Source organism: Eutrigla gurnardus (assembly GCF_963514095.1).
Source record: "Eutrigla gurnardus genome assembly, chromosome: 7".
Lineage (NCBI taxonomy): Eukaryota > Metazoa > Chordata > Actinopteri > Perciformes > Triglidae > Eutrigla > Eutrigla gurnardus.
In genome coordinates, this window is record NC_139921.1 from 6,232,718 (window position 1) to 6,250,423 (window position 17,706).

Below are 17,706 nucleotides of genomic sequence, written 5' to 3' on the forward strand. Positions count from 1 at the left end.
GAGCCGTGGCTCGGCTGGAGAACACAAGGGATGCAGTGTTTGACGCTGTCCTCTGCTCTCCATTCAAAATCACTGTCATGCTGTAATTCTCAGGAACACAGGGCACGTCTGTGTGTTCAGTGTGTGTGTGTGGGGGGGGGGGGGGGGGGTTACGTCTGAATAACCTGTTTTTCCCTGCGTATAGACTTGTCCGTGTCTGCGTGGGTCTCCGTGCCGTCCCGCCTGCATACATGCAGGTTATTTTCCGATATTGCGAGCCAGATATGGTTTTATTTTCACCCTCATTCTCCGTTACTCTATGCATGAATGGGGGGTTTGTTTTTCCTCCGGCCTTCCGCTGTGCACTGTTACCCCGGGTTTTGCTCTCTGTTTCCTGGCCCGGACGCACTGCTGGTCTTTTTCACCTTCGCTCCTGAGAGGAAACGCTTTGTGACTGGGGAGACGGGGCAGGAACGACAAACATATCCTACCTACCTCTGAACCCTGCTTGGGCGCCCACTGCAAACCACTTTGGGTCCAATAAACGTCTGCTGGTGCCAAATCCTGGTTTCCACTACCTCCTTACTACAGCACAAAGAGTCTTCATAAACGCCTGTGGTTGCTTCAGCCAGGTATTGAATAACTGATATTGGAGTATTATTGAACTTGCGCCTTTTTATGTGGGCTCACATGTGCAAATGCACATTCTGCCAAAAAATGCAATGCCCTTTTGATGCTATGTAATGTATTCAAAGAGGAACAGCACACTGCAAGTGGTTATCATAATGTATTAGAAGGTTACATCCTCCTGCTGTATTATTTTTACCGGTATTGCGTTTCAGTGTAAACTAGAGCGTTGCTCCAGCTTCCATCCTCGCCTTGACATCCCTCGCAACACTAAACCGTTCCCCTGCTCCTCTTTCACCTCGTAACTAAATACTGACCTGGATGAAAGTACAAACTTGTACCCACGCAGGTGTGCGCACACACACACACACACACACACACACACACACACACACACACACACACACACACACACACACACACACACACACACACACACACAGTGGTGTGTGTTTACGTCTTCTTTAAAAGACGGTTGTCAGAGTCGATCACATCAGCTGAGCTGAGCCTGCATGCCACAAACACAGAAAGGAGGGGTCCGGTCCTCGCTTCCAACACAAAACCCCCCAGCCAAAACTCAAATTAGCAAAGAGACACAGGGGAGGGCTTATGGCTATTCATTGAATTTGCTATAGAGGGAGGTTGAATTCCTCGTCTCTCGGCGCGCGGCGTCATTTCCTGCTGGATGATCGACCGCAAAGTGAGACCAGAGTTGTTGTGGAACGACACGCTGAAGGGTATGAAGGGAACGAGATGTTTTGGCGAGGGGAGTGAGGTGAAACGGAGGGCGAACCATTGACTGAGGGGCTTGAAGCGGGGACTCGGGGTGGAGTTTGTGTTGTGTACAATATTGCACGGATGGAAAATATTGTGACAAACGAGGAGTTGGGAAGGAGAGGGGGGGGTCGACTGTGTGGCTGATTCAAAATGGGTTTCCTGGCCTTCAACAACATTCAGTGCTGACAGTTGAGCTCTAAATTCTGGCCTCAGGCAGCCAGTCAACGGAGGGCCAGCCAGAGATTAGAGCTGACGTACAGTAAAGCAACTCACCTTCTTCTTGCTGCAGTAGATCTGCCATTTCTTCTCATCGGCCAGCGCGAACATGGCCTCCCTGTTCTTATCCGTCAGGTCCAGCTCATCCTGCAACAACAAGGGGAGGTCGTTTTATCCAAAACAGTATTCATTTCCACAAAACATTCAACTGGATTTGCATGAGATGTGTGTCTATGATTAAAGCTACTATGAGGAATGTTGACTTTGGCATCCCTGTGGGCAAAGACAGTAGTGCAGCAGGATCGGAGGTCTCCGGTGGCCCCCTTCCCTCCAACGGGAACGCCTCCAGGGCCTCCAGCAGTGTGGTATAGGTGCCAGGTAAAGCTGGATCTGGGTCCGCCTGTGGTGGATTGGTGGCTGCTGGAGGCCCCACTAATTGAGCTGGAATCCATCGGTGGCACCGATGGCAACCATTAAGAGTAACAATAAAGAAACAGACAATCTTCTCGCTGATGGTCTGGTTTGCTTATGTAGGTCATTTAGAGGGAAAGTATTGAATTGAGAGTGTTTTATAAACAGTTAAAAGTCCCTCACAGTCAACATTTACTCACTGGGAGACACATAAATAAAATCACCTCATCCCTCAGCACACAATCCCTGTTATAATCTGTTATCCCTGTGACAGCACAGATCTAAACATGTTCAGGAGGAGTGGAGTTTACACAGTGCCATCTGATTGTCCAACCCTCAGCGTCTGACTGAGGAGGAGTGTTTTAATATTCACCCTGCTGCTCTGCTCAATTCTTCAGCTTGGTACAAGGAGCCTCCTGCACCTTTTGAAATGCATATGAGGCCAGGAAATGAGTCTCTGTGTGCCAGCCGGGGAGGAAAACTAAAGTAAAGAGATCGATAGATCTGGGAGAGAGTTGGAGGAAGGAGACAGAAAGAAAAGGAGAGAGAAAGGGGCTCTGGAGCACAAAAAATAGAGGAGAGGATGAGATGCTATATAGCACGAGGGCTTTGTGCTCAGGCTCAAACTAATCTCATCATAATGGTTTTTGCTACCATGACGTCAGCCAGAAGTGCCGGGCCTCCTGGGCCCCCCAAAGTGAAGATGGCTACCAGTGCCAGAGGTGGGGCCCCTTAAAGCCGGCCAGTAGATTCACAGGGTTTGTTTTCATCCATTCAGCTGGACGGGCCGGGCTGAGGTGGCCCACATTCCAAGTATCCGACACGATGAAGAATGACATCATCTCTCACCCATTCTTTCAATGGGAGAACCAGCAGCAGCAGCATAATTGTGGCTTTGGCAAAAAAAAAAAAGAGGAAAAACCTGTGAGGGTGTGAACTTCAAGGGGGTCTGATACAGATAGAAGCACAAAGAAGCTTTAGAATATTGAGTCAAAGCCTTTTTCATCTCACAGTGATTTATTGTGCCTCACAGCCAGAGCTCCTCATCCAGGGTCTACATTACCTGCCACCATCATGCTGCTGGTATTCACTGGGCCCCGAGCGCTCTCGGGTGTCAAACAGAGAACTAGTCATGTGAGGCTGCTAAACGTCCCCCGACACTCCCGTCCTTCAATCTTTGAGCTTTGGCTCGGACCACGATGCTCTCTCCCCGTCCCGGGCTTAGAAGCTAAGGCAGAGAAGCCAGGATCTGGCATGTGGCCCGGTCGCCGGGTCAAAGCCCGGTTGTGCAAGCTGCTGCTGTTTAGAGGAGCTGATACTGGGAGCTGGTGGGGAAATCAGTGAGAATGAGACCCCCCTGGATTTGGACCAGATGGGAGCTGAGCCCGGCAGCTGATCTCTATGGCCCTTCTTGCTCTCTCTATCTGCTCCTCAGACTTCCCAGTCTTGTGTTGATAGGAAGTCATACAAGAGCAGGATATACGTCAGCAATGAAAAGACATGCAGGTCGAAGAGTACCCGCTGAATTCCATTTAGAAACAGATATAGGATTGCATAAGGCCTTTACGTAAGAGTTAAGGGGTAGGAAAAGGATAATAGCAAAGTAAAGTATGGCAGCAAGAACAAGAAAACAGGAAAGGAGGGGCCGCTGGGCTAAGAGGCTAATGTGTCTGGAGATTTGGAAACGACAACTGCATGTTTTACTTGGTTCAGGGCAGCAGTGGTACCAGTCTGCATTGGAATCAGGAGGAAGAGAGATCGGGTGGGTGGAGGAACGCTTGTGTCCCGACAGCCAGAGGACTTTTCTTTCCAGCTCTGCAATATTTCACTACTTTCATCCCAAAACGCCTTCAAAACCTGCTCCGATATTACATCTGCGTCACACGGCGTCACCAGAAAAACCACCACTCGATCTCCCAAAACAAAACCGAACTGCTTCGCTGTGTGAAACCTGGCTTTGATGAGCCCCCGACCTCCCTCGCTAACACGCTCCGGTCGGGAATTCACATAAACCAAAGCTAATATTGTAACACCTGCTGCTCGAGAGGGGAAGATTTACATACCTCCACGACCGCTCTATTGAATAATTGTACAAATGAAAAAAGGGAGTCACAGACTATCCCCGTTTCTGAAGACTGGTTGGTTTTCCAACATGATACAGAAAAACAAGAGCTTTAAACACATTTTCATTTGCTTGAGGAAGTCAGAAGCTATTTTATTTCATCATCCAATGATTAGACGGTATCACGAGCCCCAAGAAAAACTGGGGTCCCCTCTCTTTTTGGAGGTGTTGGTATGGCCCTGCCTGCACTCTTTATGCTAAGCTAGGCTAAACGCAGCCACCCTCTCACTCCAGGGAGCAAATAAAACGAGCGCGTTTCCAAAAATGTTTTTACCCTGAATGCAGAGGACTCGCACGGAGATCTTGGAAATGAGCATACAAATGCATGTGGTGCTGTAATACTCCCCAGGCATTATGATGATGAAGACGTATATGAATTATATCACTTGCATGACATAACAGGAGTCATGTGATAGAATGTGTCATCAGGATATTTAACATGTTTGGAAACACCGTATGGAAAGAGTGTGAAAGAAACGAGTCGGGAGTGAAGTGGACGTGGGGAAACCTAAATACCTGCTACTGTTGTTTAGACTACGATATGTCCACTTCAAGTGCACGGAGACAGAGAGGAGCTGCAGGAGGGGAGGTGGAGGGGGAAACGCTGTAAAAGTGCAGCCCAACACTAAACATGCCGGGAGAACGAGTGGCCAGCGAGTGAGTAGGTGTGAGGCTCCACCTCGACGGGGAAATGCCCGTGTGGTCCAAAGCATGACATCTTCTCACACGCAGGAGTCTATGAAGTGGCGTTTCCAGAGCATGAATGTCTTTACCTCATGTGAAGTCTTACAGTACTGGCCAAGAGGGTCTGTCTGGTGTACACACACACGCACACACACGCACACACGCACACACACACATCCTGCAGCAGTCTCTGGGCGAGACAGGAAGGCAGAGGAAAGACAGGCAAGATGGCAGGAAGTCATATGAGGCCTCCAGGGAACTCACAGGAAGCTGTAGCTGCCATTATTGACCCAAACGAGTTTCAGTGTCTGTGTGTGTGTGTGTGATTGTGTGTGTGTGTGTGTGTGTGTGTGTGTGTGTGTGTGCGTGCCAACTTCTTTTCCTGATATGCTAAGAATTGATTTCACAGCTTTACGTGGATTAACCTCACACACACTGGACTCACACCACTTTGCAGCATTCAGATGAGTCACAGTATCCTGTCTTTGATGAGTCGGTCACTCTGCCTCTCCCTCCGTCCAAACAAGGCTTGACCACTTCCACGACAAGCTTGGCTCGGTTCCGTAAGGAGCTGGCGTTACAACAGAGGTAGGAAGAGATCTTTAGAAATGGGAAGCCAGTCAGTCGAACGCCAAAGGAAGGAGGGAGGGGAAGCGGAAAGGAAAGATGCTTCATCGCAGGGCGTACACTGCGGAGGAAACTCGCTCCCAATGGCTCAGTGGGTGGAGAACCTTTCCATTCCCTCTCGTTATGCAACGCATTTTTGATTTTCATTCACGTCCGGCTCCAGAGTCACACTGGAGGGAAGTTCAGGAGAGGATTTCTCTTTTAAAGAGTCCGGTCTGGACTGGGATTGGGAGTCAAATGTGGACGCTATTAAAACGGTGGTCTGACACTGGACAGCTGGACCACCGCCCGGAGCGATTGGATTAAAAGTGTCCTAAATTACAGCGAGAGAGAGAGAGAGAAACAGCGGGCAGAGACAACACACTAATCGGATGTCTGCCAGCACTGTGTTGCCAGATGTTGGCCTCGCAGACCCTGATTTAGTAGCACCAATTTGGCAAGATACTGAACATCATATCCTCGCTCATCTCCACACACTCGGCTCAGTACAGATGCGTGAAAGACGGGAGCTTCCTTTTTAATAGAGAGAAACCATTTCCATTCAAAAACTCTAAACAAAAAGAGCTGAGTCACACTTCTCTCTCTCCACATAGACTGCATAGTCGGGTTCAGGCCGACGCGCTGCAACAGTATGCCGGCCTTTCGGCAGTAAGCGCAGTGTTTTCGTCGCCGTTAACTTGTAAATGCATTTATAGCCGTCCCCAAACAACCTCACGTTTTCTAGTCTTTGAAGACCAGCGAGACGAAATGACTGATTCTCAACGACCTAAATATGAGACCAATTTCGATAAAACGCTATTAGCAGGGAATTGTCTCGACAAAGCAAAAAAAGAAAGAAGCTGTCACCGTTTCTGAAGCACCGCCAAACTTCACACATGGCCTATAAATCAACTATCTGGGCGAGCCTTCAGACGCGAGTGGAAAGATGCCGTTTAACAACGCTGCCACATCTACAAAAGCAGAACCGCGCTAGCACATTTGCTATCAGGGAAACTTTGCAGCCAGCTGCAAATGTGCAGTTTAATTGATGCGATCCTTTGGCTCCTCTGATGTGGTCTTTTGTACATTGTGTCCAAATCAGTGGCGATTGCTTCCAGGCTCATTTGCATGGGTTTGTGAAGTTCAGTCCCTGGCACAGGAGGCTTTCATGTGGATTCATGGTGGACTTGGAAGCTGCGCTCGTCTTCAGACTTTCTCGACAATGAGTTGTTGCACATTTGGCAGAGGAGACGGAGTGTTTACTCAAGGGAAGCAAAGATGCGAGCCGCACATGTTTATTGTGAAATATGAGTTTTGTCAGGTACACACCAAGGACAATAAGTCATCTCTTTCCACGCTCATGCATTTTTCATGAAGTCGGAGAGAGGTAAATAGAAGTGGCTCAAAGGTTATCTGAGAATGCTTCCCATTAGGTTTAATGTAGCAGAGAGCTGAAAGTAGGTGAGGACATACGGGAACCTGCTGGTGTCGTCGGGTGGAGACGTGGCCAAAATACAGACGATGAGAGTTGCCCAGTTTATCGGCATCCTAATAGGCACTTTACCACATATTCCATTTAATATTCCAATAATAAAATCAGTTAGGATTTTCTGGCCAAACGTGTATTTTTATTCAGTCAGCTGAAGCCTTTTCTCCTGATTAACAGTGGAAGCTGGGAGTCCACGGTGCAGTCTCTAGTGGACGACCCCATTACGGACATGAAGACACGTGGAGGCGCTTCACTCCTCCGTTTGGCCCAGATCTGTCGCTCCCACTCCAGAGGCTCCATTGAGTCTCATTCTCCCACTCAGCAAAGGCTTTCGGAGCTATAATCCCGTCTCCCGTTGCCACGGAAACACACTATGTTATGGTATTTTTCTTTATTTCCTCTCCTTGTAGCACAGCGCCTCGCCTCCCTACGTTACAAGCATTGTGTCCAGACAGAACGACGGCTCAAGGTCTGGTTTTACTGATTTTTGGACGACCGGCCGAATGCATCAGCATGTCGGCTGGCGGATCAATAAAACAGATGTGGGGGACCAACATCTTGGCCACAGGACTATTGTTAGGTAGAAGCTGTTGGTGCATTTTATGAAAGCAGACCCGAGTCAAACTGTCAATGCAATTATCTCATTGAAACATAATTATTGAATTAGAATTGTTGGATTTGAATCAAATTTGACTTTTTAACAATTCGTTCCCTTTGTTTTCAAATCTGCGGCTCAGGGACGGCCGCTAGGCGTGACAGGACGTCTCTCCAGCTCTGGCTGGCCCTCAGGTGCATTTCCTCCGCAGTGATGTGTCGTGGTCAACTCAAGGTCGGCTTGGAAAGTCCTGGGAGAACTTTACAGCACCCGTCCCTTGGACTTGGTGGTGTCCCTGCTCCCTGTGAGGAGGGACTCCCAGTGCAAATGTCAACCAGGGTGGACTGTCCTCACTCTTGGTGATGCCCCCCCCCACCCGGTCATCTTGAAACACGACACCTATCAGACTCACAAGACATATCGCAATAATCAATATTTTCTTACACCTCTAAAAACTAGATGTAAATGTATCCATCTTGGTTTTAAGAGATTCTTTCTCAAAGTAAGTACTTTTATACTTCTATTCACAACATGTGGAAGGGCCCGCATCCAGTGACAAAATGCCAGTCCTTCTTTCTCTCCTGGGTCGAAAAGCTGTGAGTCAAGACGTTTTGAAATCAAACATGAATCCGTCTGCTCTGCTTCCTCTGCAGCTCGTGCATCCGTGTGTCCGCTTCATCGCAAACTCAACCATTTAGCCCCCAAATTAGCTGTGGGTGATCCGGTCCTCTGAACCACGAGGGCAGCTGTGATTTGGCTAACCATTCCCATGTGAATGCCATGTTTTTTCATCTTACGCCAGCAATACATCTCCTTTCCAAAACGTGTCTCCGTGAAAAAGCCTTTTTTCAGGCCATGTAGGGCGCCAGGTTTGTTACCTTTTGCTCTCCTGGAACTACGCTTTAGTTCATGCACAGCTGAAAGGGCAAATGTCGTTCCAGTCTAAGAGTAATGATTGTGGCAATTAATGCTCAATTGCCACAATCCTAAATGTTATGTTTCTCTAATCAAGCCAATTCAAATATTGCAGCCACTGAGGTTTAATGTGCATTACAAGTGTTTTTAACAAAAGGAGCTTGTAAAGCAAATTTAGGATCAAATCAGGTTAATTAGCTGAAAAAAAGGGGGGATCACCATTGGGAAAACATCTGCATTGATAATTGTGGATGCTATCCTATCGCAAATAATTTCACTTCATCTCCTGGATTGGTTGTGACAGTGATTTATCCTGCAGCCGGCGAAGGTGAGCACTCCCCAGGACTAAGACTTGACAGTGGCAGAAGCAGGCTGGTGTCGCTGAGACGAAGGAAAAGGCAGAAGCGCTGCGATGGACCCAAACAGGAAACAAGCAAACAAAGAGACGGAAACAGCAAAGCCCTGTTCTCCCTGCAAAGCCACAACCAGCTTGCATGGAAGCTGGAACCCAAAGGAGACTTCTCCACCCGGACAGCTGTGCCCTGATCCCTCTCCACATCATGGGTACGTGCCAACACAGCCACGCCAGTCTGGCAGCAGCGCAGAGACGCCGGCAACCTCAGCCAACAAGTGTGATCTGTGCACGAGATGGGAAGTGTTGCACAAGGGTGGGCTGTGTGTCGTGGAAATGATGAGCTTCAGAATTTGTGGAATTGTTAGGGCGATGGGGTTTAGGCGTGGCCTCATCCAACCATCAAGACGCTCTCCATAAGACCCAATCCCTCCCAGTTCCTCTCTCTAATCCTGTTTGGTCGGATAATGAACATGCAAAGGAAGGAAAGAATTGGACTGCTCTGCAGTAGGAAAAAGAAAAGTTCACAGCTTACATTGTTGTTTTGTGCCAAATTCATATACTTTACTCGTGTTTTTACTTTAATGAGCAGCATTTTTGCACATTTCTGGTGACTTATTTTGGAAATCGGTCAAAGGTGCAGCATCCATAACAGCACAGGACTGTGTTGAACAGGCTCGTTAAACAGAATGAGTGGATGGCTGCAGGTACATGTGTAAACGATCCAGCTGCTTTCTTCTAAACTATCCTCAAAATGTGATGCTATAAGTTCTGATCCTACAAAAAGCATCATAGGAAATTAAAGTTAATCCAACGGCCAATAAGCAGGCAGTTAGTTGTAAGTAAAACAAAACGAGTCATATATCATGTAGCCTGTGAAACCACAGCATCTGAAGGGGTGATGAATCTGAGGGTGTTGTCACACCTACAGTTTGTTTGCTCTGGTCTGAATCAGGGACTAACACGACGCAATGTTGCATATTGACTCATGTTTGGTTTGTGTTCACACAGCAGCGTTCACAAGAGCACCAACATGTGTGGTGCGAGGAAACTGCATCACATTAGTCAGAATGCTACGCTGGCTGACGTTGACCCTGTTGATTTATGACTTCATGTAAACGACGAGTTTGAAAATGAGGCGCGGCTGGAAAATGATGTGTTCATGCACTAGAGTCGCCAAAGGCACATTGGGAGGTGGTGTGCATTCCCACCACTCAGCTGGCGGCTACGGGAGCTGGTTTCATCCAATGAGGAGCATGCTTCCTCCAGTTGGATCGGATCGAAGTTGCAAAATAAACAAAAAGACAGTACCGATTTCATTAGTAATCCGGCCTGCAGACCAAATTCACCAGACGGAGTTGTTCAGGAGGGAATCTGCGTTCGGTTGATCTGGTCCGATGAATGGGACTGATAATTTCTCTGTCCCGCTCCAAGGGAGTCAACCACAAGTCAAAAGTGGTCTATGCTCAGACGTCAGTCAAAGTCTAGGCCTACAATTGCCCAACTAGTAAAGATGGAGGTTTACTCACCACCAGTTCAGAGAATCGTGCGTGCAGCTCCTCGGCGGGTGGCATCGGGGCGCTGAACTCCAGCAGCTGCAGGGGCACGCTGTCCTTGAGGTTGATCTCCGGAGGCTCGCTGCTGCCGAAGCAGCACAGGAAGCCCAGACCTGGCCGCGTCCTCTTCCTGGGGGGCATGGTGGCTGTGGTGACACCGGTGGCAGTGCTGTTGCTGGAACCAGGAAGGTAGAGGAAGGGGCCAAGGGGCAGGGAGGGGGACTGGAGAGGAGGACGAGGCGACTATCTAGGGGCCATGATCTAGAAGAGACAGAAGACACGAGAAAAAATGTTAGAGACAATGCAAGCTGGACTACGTGAAGAATTACTTTGCTGACACGCAATACATTTTGACAAGCGTGTTTAATGTCCTAATGCATGACATCTGCACATGTAGAGTAAATCATTGATGTGATTTATGATGAAAACGTAGCAGGACAGAGATTCAGCGGCAAACCCTCGGTACAGGCCTCACGCTGGTCTACGTGTCTGGCTCCGTGGAAAGAAATGATTTGTAGCACGAAGGAAGTGAAGCAAATTCCAGCAACCCCAGTTTGTTTGGAATAAATACAGAAAGACACATGAGCAGCGAGCGCCACCAAAGCCAAACAAAGGGGAGAAAATGCCACAAAAAGAATTGTATTAATGTGCTCTGCTTTTCTCCCGATGAAGACGATACAAGGTTGGAAATACAGACGGATTAGGAACGGATCCCTGGAAAGTAGTACAACACCAACATCAGGACTGACAACCATCGATCTTTCTACATATTCTTTATCCCCTCCCATGTGTCTGTATGAACATGTTCTGGAGTGGAGATACTCTTTCAAAACGGAGGGCAGGGAGGCAGCAGGGGCCGCCATCATATCCTCATCTTGACATCGGTCCCTCTTATGCCTCGACAAAGAAACCGCTTGTCCGTGAGGTACAATGGTGCCAGTGCATTGTGTGCGCCGGTGTGTTGTTTGTGCAGACTTGCAGCAAGAGCCGCCCCACCAGTGCCCTCGCTCTTTCAACAGAGCGGACGCTGTGTGTGTGTGTGTGTGTGTGGATGGTAGTGAATGACACCCACTACAACAGGAGCAGAGGGCTGAATAGGCCGAGACACCCTGGAGGATTTCCTCAATGCTGCGCAAAAAGAGGATGTGGGTGGTCTCCCTTACTGTATGAATAACACACTCTTTACACCATATTATGCCCTATAAACCACATTTACTTGCACAATGTGAGCATATACTCACAGCCGGCTCACACAGTTGCCAGTGCTTTTCTTTATGCAACAGTTTACTGCATTTGTGAATGAATGAGCCCGAGTCTGTTATGCAAATGCCAGGGTCATGCGAGTCCCGCATGGAATAGTTGACCAAGAAATCAATTTTGGAGCCATTTATGTGAAATACAATAAAAATGAAATATTCCATGAAGTTACCATCAAGAGCACAGAACCGAGAGCAACAAAAGTGGGGTTTTAAAGCGATTCCATCCCTCTCCCAAATGGTATGCTTTTATTGATATTTGTACACAACCAAACAAGCATTAAGTAATGGCTGGAGCTTTGCACCCGTCTGTTTAATATGGCAGTGAAAGTTTATGACTTCAGTTCCCACAAGAAGCCCCAATCTCTACTACATCTCCACTGAGCACGATTCTCTGCCATCGTTCTCTCGCTCACACATTCGTTCAGCGTAGGAGTTCTCACTGCAGGGTTTAAAAATAGCCGGATGGTAAATTCTTTATGAATGCGCTGGGCCCTTAACAGGAGCTTAAAGGGGGAAAAAAATGAAAAGAGAAAACACCACATTTCCATTTTGCCCCTTCGTCGTTTGCTCACTTGCTTTTTCCGCCTCTTTGAATCTGCCATCCCTCTCGAGGCAGAAGCAGCAGCGGCGTGCAGAGCCTCAGATGAGCGGGAGGTGCTTTTAAATGAAAAGCAACCAAAGTTCTTCTTTGGCTTGTTGCACAAATGCCCCTGCAGTGTGCAGACATCGCTGGGTTGTAATCTTAAATTATTCTCTATAATCACATTGAAGTATGGGGACGGTTTCATCGTCATTGCATCAGTGTGCTGAATGTCAATTATAGCAATTTGTGTAGGTGTGTTATGATAGTCACGGTGACAGTCCCTGAACGGCCACCATCAGGGAGGGATTAACCTGCTATGGGGCTCCTACCTGGGCCCCCTACTGATCCCATTCTCCATGCATAGTCCATGTATCCTGTTTCCCATGCAGAGCCCCAGAAACTGTGTCTGCTAATGTGTTCATTTGATGCAATGCATATGTATTTGTGCAAGTGCATTATCAAATGAAATAAGAAAAAATGTATTGTTCTACAAGCAACGGCTAACGTTCCTTTGTAGGCTAGCTAGCTAACGTTTCGCTAAAATATTGATGTAGCAAACTAACGCTTTTGCAATTTGAACTCATTCATTGATTTAGTCACAAAAATTAATAAACTTCTTAAAGGTTTTTTTGCTTTCTATTAGATAAGATAGCTAGTAAATCGGGATGGGCATGAGTAACTTTACTCAAATACTTGATTTGGACGTCAATATTCGTTCGACATATGGTTAAAATTTAAAAATTTAGTCAAACTGCTGTCGGTTTCCGATGTATATCTCTGTCACGCTAGTTGTTACCAAGATAGTAGCCTTGGCCTGTTCTCTCCTCCAGTGTGACTGAGAGAAGTTAGCGTGGATTAGCATGCCGTTAGCGTCACCGGCTGCGTGTCTCCAGTACTCGCTGCCTTTAACCGGTTCGATGCCCGGCTTCTCCTGTCCGCATTTAGCCTCAATGCTTCAGATGGGTTAAATGCAGAGATCAGATTTAATGTTTGTACCTGTGATAATTAATAAAAGTCCATGTTCGCCTCCATGGCTGCAGCATTCATGTTTGCATGCCAATTTGTTTAATATCTGGCAACCCGGGCTGCCGAAATGGCAGCATGTTTGATCACGCAGGCCAAAACACAAACAGATGTTCCTCATCGGAATAGAAATTTCATAGGAGAACATACTGGCATGCTAAATTGAAATACTGGCAATGCTTCCGTTTCCTTAATCTCAGATGATATATCATGGTTTAATACGAGGCAATTACATATTGCTCCTTTATAGCAATACTCACATGGCGATATGTACGTTGAAACCACTGTTGGTGGCTGTATTTTCTTTCCGGACCAGAGATCACAGCCAAAAAGCTCAGTCCTTGTTGCAGCTACAGCTAAGATTAGGCTTCAGCAGTGTGAGTAGGGTAAATTAAGAAAACATGTTTTAACATTTAACTCCTTTTAGTACCAAATTCCCACTTTATTTTTCCTTCAACTGAATTTTTGACCCAAAATAATTTGTAAATGTTGTTATCCAGCTTACATTGGAGTCATTGGAGGAAGGCCAGTGTGGACGCCACTGACAACTGTTTTTTTGTTTGTTTTTTTGCCATCCTCTACCATCCAAAAACCAACCAACCAAAAATGTTACCCGGGCGGTTGGTGGATATGTGAACCAGTCCTTAAAGGCCCTTAGAGATTTCAGTAGTTTCAGAAGTTTGCACTTCTTATTGACTTGTTTCCCCTTATGTCAAGCAGACAGGTAGACAGTAGGCAGGTGAAGTGAACATAAACAGGCTGGGAAGTGAACAACATACTAACATGCGGATGGATTGGGTGTTTTTGTCTTTAGTTGAGCTTAACCAGAGAATATTCAGTTCAACAGGCCGGTGATGCCGTTACTCTCATGGTCTGCTGAAGGTGATGTCATGTAGCCCTGGTGAGTTTTATGTGCCAGACTCCATTGTTTGTCAGCAACTGGTCTACGATAACTTTGCAATTTGGCCTGGTGTGCTCTGATTATTCTCACATGCAGTTAACAAACCAGTCATAATTTTGTTTTAATGAAAACTCAGGCATTTGCTCCTGGTGTTGGTGGGAGAAGGGAACAACTGGAGTAACAATATACCAGCTTTAAATGTGACGCATTTTCAAGTTTAAAGTGCTGTGAGGTTGTCCATGTGGATTTCAAAAAAGGGACGGATGCATTTTTTTGTAAAATAACAGAAAAATATTCAGAGAAACTTGAGTATAGCCCATCGGTCGTTCCATAAGCAGTCAACCTAACAGAAACCCTGCAAAGGCCCTTGAGGATCCACCCGTTGCTCCTCCACAGTCCAAATAAGGTCACTTCCTACATAAGTTGCAAAAAATCCAAGATGGGGACGGCCAAACATCACAGTCCAAACACCAATGGGTGACGTCACCATGACTACATCCACTTCTTCTATACAGTTTGTGGGGGAAAAATCTAAGTCATTTTCATATACCTTAGTTTAAACATTTAAACACTAGAAGCAAAGGGGGGCTGTTCCAAAGTTTCCTTGCTTTTCACATTACTAGGCTCAGTTGACGGGGTTTCTGTTTATATTTTGTTGTCATAGTTTTCTGCAAGACATGGCATGCTATAAATGGAGGAGCATTCATCGTGTTGAGTCAGAGTGCAAACAGGAAACGGAGAGATGACAGTAAAAAGTCCACTTCTGGATGGTAAATTATGGACATTCTCTCCATAGATTTACACTTGAAAAGGCTCTGCCTCGGACTAACAGTGACTGCTCTCATGGTTTTGTATTACTTTAAGATTGTGTATGAGCCGGTGCCAAATCTTTACGGTGGTGAATTAGTACTGACACTGTGGACAGCTGGCAGGGCCGAATGGAACAGAGGCTACTCTACGGGGGTTTTAAAGCCATTCAGAAAAGGAAAAAAAGAAAAACCCTGAACCTTCTGCCCAGTGTCTCTGTGTGCTTCTATCTTCACTCTCCCACAGCGCCACACGTGCGGCCAGTCCTCACTCAACACCACTTCTGCTGGCCGTCTTCCAGCACCATGCCCAGGGAAAGTAGGCCAAGGAAGGAAGCCAAACACACTCGTACAGTAGCAGCATATAAATATACATACAAATAAATACAAGGAAGCAAGCACACTGGAGCTCTATCATCCTCTGTATGGTGGCGTTACCATCCAAATCGACCGTGTCCACTGCCATATGTGCCCCGTCTATCTCCCTCCCCCTCCGGCTCGCCACCACCTCCCATTATTCCTCCGTTCGGGGTGACATTTCTCTCCATCAACCCCCCTCTGACAGCGACATCTGTCATTTATTTCCTTGCCACTTCTTGCATGTCCTCCATCCAGCCTTAATCCCACACATCCAACTCGCAGAGACTGTGTGCTGCATCTTCTGGAAATGTTGTCGTTGCAAGAGCACATGCTCACCAACCTGGCAACCCGCCAAAAACACTGCACAGAACAAGCACTGATCTGATGGATCAATTTTTGTTTCTCTCTGTCGTGTCACATTCAATGCTCCCAACTTACTTTCCCCTGCTCATCTCTGGGAAGCACATGTACGTATGGCCTTTTTTTAACTCAAGGGAAGAGGAAGCTATCATTGGAAGAGTGAAAGCCTGTGGATCTCTACAGGCTGGTGCTAATTAAAACCATCTGTGTGTGTCACTGCTAACCGCTCGTCGTGACGAGCAAGAAGTTCAGCGCGCGCTCTGGTAAAATTCCCTTTTTGCATGCAACGAACGCACCGCGTCGCATGTGCACAGCCGCACAGTCGAGAGTTTGCACGTTTCAAAAGTCAGACACACCCACTCAAGGTTGGGATGTGATGTGTGTGTTTGAGCACACCGAGAGGCCTGAAGCAGAGAGGAGCTCGCTGGCTGCTCGCCGTTTGAAGACTCGGAGAGCAGCCGAGCAGAGAGAGAGAGACAGAGAGATGAAGGGGGTGAGGGAGAGAGGCAGGGATGAAGGGAGGTACTGCTGCCACTTCTCATTCAGCCCACTACCTCATCGCTTCATCCCCAGCGCCGGGAAGTAGGTCAGTGGAGGAGGAGGGGGGGTGAGGAGAGACGGGCTGCTGCTGCTGGTGTGTGTGTGATTGTGTGTGTTTGTGTGTGTTTGTGTGCGGGAGAGAAAAAAGAAGTGTGTATCTACACAGACATCTGTGACTGAATCATTTCTCCCAACATCTGTCCCACAACACAATGCTTTTAGTAGCAGATCTAAAAATAACAATGCATTTACAAATCAAACTCCTGTTATTGTCCTCCCTCCTGATTCAGACCACTTCTAAAAGAACAAATACAAAAAGCTGCATCATTCCACACCCGACTGACTGCTCACTCTGCTCAGCTAAAGTGAGCTCCTGCATTGAAATGCACCTTCGTTCTCCTTCCTCCACGCCCCGGCACCTCCACCTGCCCGTCACCTTCACACCTATGCCGGGTTCTCACCAAACGCAAAGCCATTACAAATTGGCGTCATTATGTAGTTACTTCTGCATTATTTTCACCCATTTATGGCAATTGGATCATAGCTAAATACTTTATTATGGGTTCATACCACGAACATGTGTCTTGTATGATGCAGTGAATACAGCTCAGTTTAATTCACAGAGCACTTCTGGGTGATGTTATGAAGTCAGACAGGACTGCGTGTGATTAACCAGCATATCTGGGACTTCACAAGCAAGCAGGAATAGTGGTCGTCTGTGAAGGTTGTCCATCATCCAGGTCATGGTCAACGTAGGCAACTGGACTTACTTTAGGTTTTTAAAGACACAAAGCGCATTAGTGGTTAATTCAGCAATTTTGGAAACCATGTTGGTGTCTACTTAGGGGCAAAGCCCTGTGTACGGAGTGATGCAAATAAACAAAAATGATCCCGCAGTCAAAGAATTCACTTTGCGTTCGGTGTGATCACACGTGAGGAAGTGCCCACCCTTGTCATTTTCTTTGTAATACAGGATGGATAAATGGATCCTAATCTAACTCTTCTCAACCAGCTAATGACAAGAGTACACCAAGAGTAATGTAGGAGGAAATACAAAAAGGAAGCATTAAAGCAGTTAAAAAAGAGGGGGATTATTTTAAAGAGGCCCTGAATAAAAGATCAGAGCGAAGCCTGCGGCACATTTTTTTTTTTGTTTGTTTTGCACACATTGTTTCTGGGTCCCACAAATGAGGACCATTCCTCTGGGGTGCTGGGCCGGCGGAGGAGGGTGCAGACAGGCTTACGTAAGAAGCGAGCACCAGAGATGGAGGAGCAATGGCACGCTGGCAGGAAGAGATGCCAAACGTAGCGCAGATTAAGGGATTGTTTTGGTAAAGTATTGGCATGCAGCTGGCAGAAGCGCCGACACCAGCGTTGGAAGTCCAAAAGTACCAGGCAACTAGAATCTCAGTCCTGGTTGATTTGGCGACACATGGTCGGTGTGGATCCATCTAGCGCATCTAGGCAAACTCCATCTGTAGCAATGACAACTATGCAATTAGGGCAATTTCACAATATAAATCTAATGAGCGGATATTGCCAAAG

At 47.0% G+C, this 17,706-nt stretch overlaps 1 protein-coding gene across 4 annotated transcripts in view; it reads right to left on the bottom strand.

Annotated features, from left to right (window-relative positions):
• The window catches only part of daam2 (dishevelled associated activator of morphogenesis 2), a 94,558-nt gene that overhangs the window by 43,563 nt on the left and 33,289 nt on the right, over positions 1-17,706 (bottom strand). For all 4 annotated transcript variants that reach the window (XM_084013736.1, XM_084013735.1, XM_084013733.1 and 1 more), the window contains exons 2-3: positions 10,303-10,590; positions 1,657-1,746 (exon numbers count right to left, since the gene is read on the bottom strand). In XM_084013736.1, coding sequence (XP_083869862.1) covers positions 1,657-1,746; positions 10,303-10,470 — 258 coding nt within the window. In that variant the 5' untranslated portion in view covers positions 10,471-10,590. The remainder of the gene's footprint in view (positions 1-1,656; positions 1,747-10,302; positions 10,591-17,706) is intronic.